At 36.4% G+C, this 12,111-nt stretch overlaps 1 protein-coding gene across 1 annotated transcript; it reads right to left on the bottom strand.

Moving 5' to 3' along the window:
* Nucleotides 1-5,501: 5,501 nt before the first annotated feature.
* On the bottom strand, nt 5,502-11,215 carry LOC134243053 (shematrin-like protein 2). Its single transcript, XM_062725274.1, has 6 exons — nt 11,164-11,215; nt 10,279-11,049; nt 10,016-10,020; nt 6,566-6,632; nt 5,683-6,327; nt 5,502-5,582 (listed from the first exon to the last, which is right to left on the bottom strand). Exons 2-6 carry the CDS (start codon nt 11,044-11,046, stop codon nt 5,574-5,576), a joined length of 1,494 nt encoding a protein of 497 aa, XP_062581258.1. The 5' UTR covers nt 11,047-11,049; nt 11,164-11,215; the 3' UTR covers nt 5,502-5,573.
* Nucleotides 11,216-12,111: the final 896 nt, after the last annotated feature.

Genomic DNA, 12,111 nt, shown 5'->3' on the forward strand with positions numbered 1-12,111 from the left:
TATTTTGGCGAATCTCCCTACACAAACAATGACATTTGACAATAACAGATTGAACAGATGGTTACAATAATAAAAATATCACAAAAATATATTAATAAAGATAAGAAACAAAATAGTAAAATGACATTTGGGGAGATATCGAACAGTATTCAAGCTCAAAAAACAATTGAACATTACAAAAAAGGAGCATAGGAAACAAAGACATCTAAACATCAGCGATGGGATCAAGTGCCATGGAGGAGTGAGCATCCCCTGCCCACTGGTTACACCAGCCGTATGCTCCTTGTTGTGATCGGGAATTAACGGGAAAAACCGTGGATAATTCTATGAAAGCCCAGAAGGCTCATTCGAGATTCAAGTTTCGAAATACGAGATTCAAAATTCGAGATTCGAAATTCAAGATCCAAACTAACCAATCAAAAGTGGGTTCAACATTTGATTACTCCCCTTTGTTTTATTTTTACTATCAAGAATAAATTTATAAAAATGGGTAATTTGCTAAAATGATGATGCAAGAAAAAATGTTTTATGTATTAAAAGGAAATAAAAATAAAATTTTGATTACGTTTTGAAAAATACACATATAATCTTATTTTTCTCATTAAACAAAATAGTAAATACGTATATATGGAATATTTAATATGGTCTTATCGTTGACTTGCGGAATAAGTAGGTCGACATTTTTTTATCAGATCATTGCTGAGGGAGAATATTGTATTTGATTATAACTAGATATGAAATATTATGAATCATCTCTACACTGCACAGTAATTCAAGGGTATGTATTTCATTACATTTATGAAGGTTACATTTGTGCAGTGAGACTTGATTGCTGAATCGAACTGTAGCGTTATGATTTCACGAGTATATTTTAGTCTTGGGCCATATTGCTATATAGTTAGAAACTAAAATATAAAACCATAACGCTATAGTTCTGCATCTAATTTAGACTCATCTACTATTTTATATAAGATAAAATAAATGCTGCTTCTATTTTAATTCATATTGTCAATCTGTATTGTATATATAATTTTTAACTAATGCCTAGGTCACATTTCCCGGCCGGTAGCTGTAGACCGGTGGTAATCGGTGGTAATCCGTGGTTTTAACGATGCCCCAACATCGGTACACATCAGCCTAGTAGTCCTTAAAGTATCAGTCACATTATCAGCACTGGTTATACGATGGGCAACCAATGCCTTTTATGATAAAAATGGCGTTATTAGCCGGCCGGACTTACAAAGACCCAGCGATGCATTGCTAATCATAAAACGAAGTTCCGAGATAATCGGCCGATGTATATTACATCGCTCATACATTGGTGAACATCGTTCGTACATCGGTCGACTACGGGCCAATGTTTGGTCGAACATCGACCGACGATCGGCCGTTATCTGTAAAAACACTATTCAACCCCCCGATGACCTCAGATTCAACGGATATTGGGCGATGCTCGCCCATACATCGGCCGATCCTTTAAAGATGTGTTAATGATAGGTTGCCGATGAGGAGCGATGTGAGGCATCGTTGGAGACATCGCTGAATTTTAACTACGAATTATTTCCTACCGATGACCCCACCGATTCGCAAAATGGCCTCAGTCACCGTCCGATCATTAGTGGTGCCTGGCCGGCAACCACGCCATTTTCATAAAAAAACGCATCGGTTTCTCATCGTATACCCCATCGCTGGATAATGTGACTGATACTTAATTAAAGATATCAAAGTCTTGGATGAAGATAAGTAATTAAATACTTAATTTTTATGTATTTCCTCTGTCAGGAAAACGAACGCGATTTTTGTTTATCAATACTACGTCACCTTTCAAGTTTTACAAAGTAAAATGTTCAGTGTGTTTGGAAAAATGGGCAGGTGAGTAGGGGTGGGGTTATTGTTAATATTTGGAAACTTGACACTTATTTGTAACTTTATTTATATGTCATCAACCCCGTAAACAAAGTACAAAATACAAAAATATATACTCCTGATATATGCATTCTATTTAATATTTAGGAAGTCATAATATAAAGTGAAGTATATCTTGCTGATCAAAAATCCAATAATTATTTTGATTTCCTTCTAATATATACAACACTCTTTCTTGCATTGTGATTTAATCAAATGACTCATTTGTTATAAATATATTGAACGATTTCTTGATAGTAAAATCATAATAAAGAGAAGTAATCAAATGTTGAACAAGCTTTTGATTGGTTAATCTGAATCTTGAATCTCGAAACTCGATTTTCGAATCTCGTATTTCGAGCCTCGAATTTTGAATAAGCCTTCTGGGCTTTCGTATACTTCAATATGTTAATAATGACCCAACAATAAGTATAAAAATGTCAGTCAGCATTTAGGTTCATGGGAGATTGTATTTGTTGAAAAGGTCACTGTATCGACCATAGAACTAAATCAGAACTTACTAAATGATGACTGTTGATATTCTTGTTTCATCTACTACTTTGACAATAAACCTCGTCTTGGAAGTTGTACAAACGTAGAGCACGCTCTTGCGTATCGAATCAACTGTGATATGTAAACTCCGTATGCACTTGATAAGGAGATATTGATGCATACTTGTATTATTAAAGTATAAGTCACATTATCCAGCGATGGGATATACGATGAGAAACCGATGCGGTTTTTGATGAAAATGACGTGGTTGCCGGCCGGGCACCACTAGTGATCGGACGGTGTCTGAGGCAATTTTGCGAATCGTTGGTGTCATCGGTAGGACATAATTCGTAGTTAAAATTGAGCGATGTCTCTAACGATGCCTCATATCGCTTCTCATCGCTATCCCATCATTAACACATCTTTCACGGATCGGCTGATGTATGGCCGAGTATCGTCCAGTATCCGATGAATCTGAGGTCATCGGGGGGTTGAGTGGTGGGCAACAGAGAACGGCCGATCACCGGTCGATGTTCAATCAAACATTGGACCGTAGTCGACCAATGTTCGCACGATGTTCACCAACGTATGAGCGAAGTAATATACATCGTCCGATTATCCTGGAACATCGTTTTATGATTAGCAATGCATCGCTGGGCCTTTGTAAGTCCGGCCGGCAACCACGCCATTTTTATCATAAAACGCATTGGTTGCCCATCGTATACCCATCGCTGGATAATGTGACTGATTCTTTATGGACTACTAGGCCGATGTGGACCGATGTTGGGGCATCGTTAACACCACAGATTACCACCGATTACCACCGGTCTACGGCTACCGGCCGGGAAATGTGACCTAGGCATAAGTAAGCTGACGATCAAAAAGTTAGAGTCATCAAGTTTTTCCCTAAATTTTGTTCTAAGATTACCATCATCGTCTTTTTAAGGTAAAATATCAAAATATGTAACAGACATGTCAGACTCTGTGGTATCTTTTATTCAAGCTCAAGGGATATATGGTGTGAACATAAAAATGGTAATAACTGTTGGTAATTGATAAAACGGTGTCGATATATCTAAATGTCGAGTTGAAAAGATTTTGAACAAAATCTGCTTCATGTGAATACAAACATAGGTCTGCTAGTATCATGGCGCAATTTGTACACTTGGGAATTCCAAAATATTGTTGGAAGACCTGGTCTCCAAAAACAGAATAGATAATGTCAATCAGAAACTTGAGCATCTTTTTTTTATCAACTTCAGAGTACCTGTGTGTACAATCAGATTGTTTTAACAAAGAAATTTTGTATATGACCAATGATAAGGAAGGTAAAATTAAGCGGTCCATTTTCATTGAAAAAGCAGCTGTCAATGTAAGAAAGCCAAGACCTTAACTAATCGTTGGAAATATTTCTATATAAAGTTGAACAGTTGTTAGTGTTTATGTTGTTGATTTTGCTAACAAGAGTAATGTATAATTGTAAGGCCATTATTTACACACCGTTGTCCACGGATTTTTTTTCCATTATTTCACGATCATGACAAGGGGCAAATGACGGGTGTGACTGGTCGGCAGGGGAAGCTCACTCCTCATTGGCACCTGATCCCACCTCTAATAATTTGTAGGTCCGTGTTTGCTCCGCTCCTATTATGTAATGTTTATGGGGCTTTTGAACTCGAATACTGTTCGTTATATGTATCTTCACAAACATCTTTGTATTTCATCTACGAGAGTGGAACAATTATTAATAGAAAGACAATTATTAATAGAAGGACAATTATTGATAGAAGACAGTGTAAAGGTAATGTAAAATAGTTTTCTTGATTTTCAGTAGGATACATAATTTAAGTATGCTATATACTATATACTATATACTAGGTGGATTCCACGGAGAACCAGGAAACAATATTTACAATGAAACTCAGACTGAGTTCATAACATCATATTTTAGAAGCGGTGAATCAGATTTGGATTCTTAGAAATATCTAATTATTTTACAAAAATTAAAATCAGTCTTCTTTTTTTTTTTACAGTAAGCACATTTTCCTATGCTTTAAAAAAAATAATCTTTAAAGTAAGTAATAAGAACTAGGCCTGTATGATATCATAGAAACCTGCCTTTTCCATAAAAGGGAACTTTGAGACTTTCATAATTTCTGATTAAGCACTATAGATTCAATATGCTTAATGTTTTAATTTCTTTACACAAGTACCCACAAGTTAATGCTTCATTTCCTTATTGGCAACATTAATGTAGTCTTTGAAGACCAAGTCGTCAAATAGTTGTTGGATTTCCTCGGGCACTACAAGTAATTGTTCCTTTCTTAAGCAGATCTGATTTTATATTCACAAGACGCAGGTTTTTTTTTTCAAAACTACTTTTACTTTAGAAGGAAGGATGTTTTAGCATTCAACCCCACATTCAGATATATCGAAAATGTGTTATTCATCAACAACAGTTAGTTCCATACTTAAAATAAAAGATACCCCACAATCTTCCATATATTTCTTGTATTTCAACACCACCCTGCATGTAATCTTCATGTTTCCCAATTTACTCAACACTCAATAGCTTGTTCTGAGATCGACTTTTTCCATTTACATTATTTGAAGGCATTTATTTTCATTTAGGATGGATCGTTTTCTATATAAATATATATATAAACGTATGTCCTTACTCTATTCCTTTATAGATGGGTCACATGGATAAGTTAGAATTCCAAATGTTGCCTATTACTTTTATTTCTTGTTGTTTGGTAATACATATATTTAAAACACTTTCGCTGAGTTGTTTTATACCTTATTCGCTTGTAACAATATTAAACGAAGATAGGTAGAAAAATAACATTGTTCTTTCTATCAATTTGATGGCTTTATGAAGCTCAGAACTGATAATCACCAAGTCTAATTGTGCTTTTCAAAGTTCCAATGCGATGTCATGGAAAGAGAAAAGGGTACTTTAAAAAATATTTCTCTTGCTTTACTCTTGATTTCAATATTGTAGCGTTGACGTCATTTTGGTCAGCATATTTTTCAAAAACAGATTTCTAGTTTCATGTTACATTAAGACGAATGATAATGGATATAAAAATGCAATTGCATAATATTTTATGGGCAAATATTTATTAACGAAAATCAACCACAAATCCAGATAACAATCAAAGTCCTCTTCTTGTTTAGTAAACCTGTAAAACAAAATTTAAGTTCAAATATTATATGACATCTTGGGAAAACATAAAACCATTTTAAGATATTTCATAACAAGTTTATGAAAGAATGGCTCACCTTTTTGGGATATCCAGATCCAAGGTTGATTCCATCATAAAAACTTCCCAGTCCAGAGAAGGCACCAGCTGAGGCAGAAGCGGCAGAGGAACCACCTCCGAGTCCATAATAAGGGAAACTGGCTTGGTAATAAGATGGATGGCTGACCTGGTAGAGCGAAGGGAAGCTGTGGCGGTATTGGAATGAAGGGAAGTATCTTACATTGTAGAAAGATTGCCTGAATGGGAATGTGCTCAGGAAGAATGGAAATCCAAGTCCAGAGGAGGCAGCAGCACTGGCAGCGGCGGCATTTCGTCCAGCAGCAGCAGCAGCGGCAGCGGCGCTTGCGGCGGCTGATCCACCTCCAATTCCGAAGAATCCTGAATTAAGGCCTCCATAGATAAGAGGGCCATTTCCACCCACGACTGATAATCCTCCAAAACCTCCTCCCACTCCAAGACCACCTCCCACTCCACTTCCCACGGAGACTCCACTGATCCCTCCACCAACTCCCCCTCCTACAGAGATCCCAGAACTACCGCCGAAATCCCAATTTCCACCGCCCCACTTTGGATAGTAGTCACCATCACTAGAGGTGGAATACTCATAATCACTGTCTGCAACAGTGCAGAGAACCAGGCATGCTAGGGCGGCGAATTTCAGCATCTGTAGTGAACAAATTTTCAATCAAGTAGAGATAAAAGCGATGCGTTTGATTACAGGATAAAATATAGAATTATCAGCGTTTTTTTTTTAAATTTGGGGTTATTTTATCCAAGGAATTTATTTAAGTGGTAATAAATAATAAAATTTTGTACAATATATGAGTGATACGCAAATAATATTTAGATTGACCACAATTTACAGACTAAAACTGATAGATATCTAGTAGTTTATGACATACCTTGAAATCTAGTGCTTCTCTAACAGCTACTGAATACAGTGTTAGACTGTGATCTAAAGAGTTATCTCTTTATATAGCCTGAAAATCAGCTACGTACACGTGGAGTCATGCTGTGATATTTTTTGAAAATAAATTTTAAGATTTTTGAATAAATTCATAATAAAGACGAGGAAATATGAAATTGATTGACACCTCAATTGACAATCCACCTGTTTTCTTTTTAGTGAATTTAGTCATATACTTTGGTCTTTACCTTCTCCGTGGCTTTGCCTTAGTCAAATTAAAATGCACCAATTGTGTGTGATTTCTTCAATTCTCTTGAAACAGAGACGAATTGTATCGTAATTATTAACTTTGTACATTATGTTCTTTCTTTACAAATCCATTTTTCTCATTAAATTTGTTTCGTGTTTTTAGGGGACTATTTTTTATAGTAAAATTTGACGTCTTCGGCGGGGCCATTGAGCATTGAGGGATATTCTTCCTGCCAACACAAACTGCGACGCGGGACCTCGGTTAATACGGTCTCATCAGAAGGACTGGTCTCCACGTCCCACACTGGGATTCGAACCCGCCACGTAAGGATCGACTCCATACTTTGCAACTCTAGAGGAGACGCTCTAACCACTGCGCCACGCAGGCGACGGCAGCTGAAGGAGAGAATTGCTGTGAAGTTAGCAGTCAGTGAAAACAGAAGACGAAAGACGAACGTAAGAGTAAGGCTGGGGTAGGAATAGAATAAGTGTACCAGCGGTAGGGTGTTAGGGGAATTAATCTGAGAGTCAGGGGGTAGTAGATCGTATTAGATCAAGGCGCCTGATTCTCTATATTAATTGGAACCCTTACATGTATAACTACCTGCAGAACTGTAGCGTTATGGTTTTATATATTAGTCTTTGACCATAACGCTACAGATCCCGTAATGCAAAAAAGGTGCAATTTACGGCGCAGAATTTCTTCACTTTCCAGCATGGTCATTCAACTACATTTCACTCCCTAATTCTAGACCCATTCTGTAACCAATTTGTATATTTTATTCACTCGGCAGCCCTTTATATTCGTCACTGCAGACGATAAACTGGCTTGTGGTGAATTTTCACCAATCCAACAAATGATTCTAATTAAGTGAGTTTATCGCATGTATATAGAGACGACTATAAAGGGTAGGTAGATGGATAAAATATACAGATTGGTAACAAAATGTGTCTAGAATTAGGGAGTGATTGACCAATGCTGGAAAGTTGAGAAATTCTCCCAAAGAGAGCGCAAAAACTCTTGCTCTGTAAATTGCATCTTTTTGGCATTACGAGATCTGTAGCGTTATGGTCAAAGACAAATATATAAAACCATAACGCTACAGTTCTGCAGGTACCTTATAACGAGAATACGCGGTGATAGGTTATCCAGTCGCGTTTATTAGGAAAATTATTGCCCAATTAGTTGACTCAGACAGAGTACAAGGAAAATCATATATACCTTATAAAGAACCCTATTGTTCAGATAAACACGCTACAATTTCTAAGAATCGTTATTTTCACCATGGCTGGGTTTGGCAAGAAATTTCCCTCTCAACAAAGTTCATCTCGTGGCGCAGGTCAATACCACAATTTGTGATTGGGACACTGAAAGAAAAACCTAATGAACTAGTGTGCCTCGTAAAGTTTTTGTCGTAATTAGTAAACTTTCAGTTTACTGGTAAAGACAGTGAGTTGTGGAGCGAGGGTCGTATAGATACTTAGTGAAAGTTACTTATCAATTCTAGATTTACTAATCTTATCTAGTAAATATATCCAATACCTGGTAAAACTACTTGAAAGGTAGTGATTGTATGGACGGTAAATTTTCTAGTCTTCTTAGTGACTAATTTTTTTTACAGTGTACTCTGGGACGCGGAGAGCGGGAAGTTTTTGGTTCTATTATATGGGTGTTGTCCATACCTCGCCGCCAGAATGTACTCTTATCGCTAGCACCAGAAACACTTAATGCAGTGAGCCATTCATCCTTGCTTTCAGGAAAATCATTTTATTTATAAGCTTTAAAGTAACTAAAGGTAATCTTAATAAGATTAGTGAAAATAACATTTTTTTCCATGAATTTGTGTACAGGAATATACATGTTGTATGTATTTTCAAACATATTTCATTAATATTTGCTTGCAGTGCATCCCCTATGATTTTCCCCGTGCATTACTGTATTACGATTTAGCTACAGTTGTATATGTAAATCTTGTTCTAGGAAATTTAGTTTGGGATATACAAGATTTATCCTTTCATCGATTTGAAAGCTTGAATCTCCTTTTTAAACATCTCTAAGGTTTTGTTCGAAAAAATTTTATTGCACAATATTTGGATATACAAAAAATTTATTTGTATTCTTTTTACAAGTTATTTTTTTTTTTTGGTTTGTTAAAAATAGCATTAAAGTGACAATACGGCACATCTCTTCAAAAACAGACTTGTTAAAATTTTCCTATAGGATTTGGAATTTTTTTCATACTCATAAATGTATACACTTTCAGAAAATTACAAATTTCATAAGTAAATAATTCTAATCATTTCATTAAAATTATTAATTATTTATGGTACATAAATATATACATCGCAATGTGTTCGAGGTTCCACATTCTCTGATATACTCGCATGCGTTTTCATAAACAAAAGAGCATGGAAAGAGAGAGAAGCCCGGTAGGCCTGCTACTTTGACAAAGTCGACCAAAACGAAAAACAAAACCAAAAAATAGGGCTTGAAATTAGAAAGCAATTTTCCTGACAAAAAATTATTTGGGAGATTAATATAATCATTGGATAAAGAAGAAACGGAAATTCGGCGACATTCCAGTGAGGCTCGCGAAGGTTCTACCCTACATGTTTGTTGATACATGCTATCATTTCTCGTATCTCCATGGCTTTCAAAGAAAAAAAAAAAAAAACATAAAAAGTGACATATAAAAATTAGATTTGAAGTGCAAACTGTAGATATTTTGTTTGACATTTTGCCGCGATGACGTATGATTTGGTGAATTTTCCTTTCCTGCACCCCACTACACAAAACGTCAACATTTGTACTTAATCATGTTAAATTCGTCTAAATGCAGACTAAAATGTTAACTATTATTAATTTACCAGAGAGTTAAGATATTTTGATTCTGAGAATTGCTTTTACCTATTATTCCATTATTATTGTAAACTCTACATTGTATGCACGTGCCATTTTAGAATTCACGTGGTACAAGTAAACAGATCTAAGTTGTACGACCCTTGATTTTCCGGCAGATTCTAATTACGTTAATTATGTATGAGGAGAGAATATTTATTTTTCTCAAAATGCTTACTTAAACTTTTTACCTTATTCCTGAATGATATATTGGGTAAATTTGAATGAAAAAGCACACGATTTGCAGCCGTATTGCCGCTTAAAAAGATTTCTCTTTGTGATATTTTTTAAACTTACAAATTCTAAAAGCAGAAAAAGAAGAAACACCGATTAAAGTCTATATGCATGCATATAGCTGAAAACTAATAAAAAAGACCACTTTGCATTGCAGATTGTTTATTCAATAGAAGACATTCCTGTAAAAGTCGTCGTTGTCCGTTTGGCTGGCCTTTTCCGTTTGTGTTTAATATACCTGTAAGTAAAAAGAACCTCACCTAATGCACGTAAAATTCAAAGATTTATTATTTAGATTCTCAAAAAAAAATTATAGATCGACAAACCTTCTTTCCTCTGCCTCGAACACCTCCGAAGATTGGTCCGCTGACTCCACCAAGTGGAAGACTTCCTCCGAATGGCAGACTCACTCCATCAAATCTGCCGTATGATCCTCTCACTCCACCATATGGAACAACTCCACCTAATGGTCCACTTAATCCTCCTAATTGAACAACTGAAGGGACGGATCCAACTGCTCCGCCCAGTGGGACACCAGATGAATAGGGACCAAATACACCACGGTTTCCTACAGCTGAAGCGGAAGCGGAAGCAGCCGCACTACCGTCATCAGAGGATGCCGCCGCTGTAGCTGCAGCAGCGCCACCTGGCAACCCATAGCTTAACGGCTGATAGCCGAAAGGTTGGAAGCCTGGCTGATAATAACTGCCGGGACCAGAGTAAGAGTATTCATTGTAGTATGTGTACGGGTTGAACGCAGACCCTCTTGACACAGCAGCAGAGGAAGCAGCGGCAGCTCCTCCTCGTACAGAACTGGCGCTAGCAGAAGCGGCTGCACCGCGATTTCCACCGAAGAAAGATCTTCTAGAGCCTAGGAAATTTCCAGATCCGAACAGAGAAGCTCCAGGTAATCCGCCGAAAACATTGCCTAACTGTCCGCTACCATAATAATTAACTCCAGGTCCCCCATAATAATACTGAGGCACTCCAAAGTTTTGTCCATAGGTGGTATAGTAAGGCCTGGCAGGGTATTTCTTATCGTAATCGGCCTGAACGCCAAGAGCGATACAAGCAAGGACGATATATGGCAGCATTGTCTAAAAGATAAAGATTAAAATGCAAAACATGGAGAAAAGAGAACAGCTTATATAATGGTTGTTGTCAATGTAACTTTTCATTAAGGGTTAAAATCAATGAAATAGTGTTCTTACCTGGTCGGGAGTTTCTCACTAGGCCGTTAGCAGCGTAGTGAAGATTCAGAGCCCAGCCTCTCTATTTATGCTGCTTTTCCTGTCTGCGTCACAAAGAAGGTCGACTCCTGCGGTTAATTTCATATTTATCTTTAAGTGATCTACATTCCGCCTCATGCTTTTTTGAATTGCATGTATTGAATATTAATAAGTAGACAAAAAATATTTTCATTGCATTTTGGTATATCAGGAGGAGATTGATGATTTGCGAGCAATTAAGTTTAATTATTAATTGCAAATTAATTTATGAATAAAAATATATGATGCGTTGCATTAAGATTTATGTAACTTCTCAAAATACTGTAGTACGTATATGCATTGACTCCTCTAAGTTGTTGAACTTTAGTATATAGATTTTTCATTGGAACGAAATTTTATAATGATCACAAGAAATGATCATATATTTGGGAACAAAACCGGTAACATGTAACAAGTTAGGCTTTCATCAGATGGATAATAAAGCCCCCCCCCCCCCCTCAACATTCTCACAAAGATCAGCTTAGATGGAATTGAATGTCTTAACATTGCAATAAAGGCTGCTTAAATTTGAAGATTTTTAACATTACCTTTTTGGACATTATTAATTTTCTATTTAAGGAGGTTAAGCTAAAGGTCACAAGGTTAAAACAAATTATTATGAAAGTTGAATTAACATAACAGATATTTTTGTCCGTTTTTAGTCCCTGGCTGGTGAAACTCGGGGGGGGGATTGCTTTCCTCCTTCTTTGTCTTTCTTTCCGTCCGACTGCCTCGAGTTTCGAGATTCAAGATCCAGATTAACCAATCAAAAGCGGGTTCAACATTTGATTACTCCCCTTTATTATGATTTTACTATCAAGAAATCGTTTAATATATTTATAATAAATGAGTCATTTGATTAAATTATAATGCAAGAAAGAGTATTATTAT

The sequence above is a fragment of the Saccostrea cucullata genome, unplaced genomic scaffold, assembly GCF_032062105.1.
Source record: "Saccostrea cucullata isolate Sc308-1 unplaced genomic scaffold, CSIRO_AGI_Scuc_v1 ctg501, whole genome shotgun sequence".
In the NCBI taxonomy this organism is placed as follows: domain Eukaryota; kingdom Metazoa; phylum Mollusca; class Bivalvia; order Ostreida; family Ostreidae; genus Saccostrea; species Saccostrea cuccullata.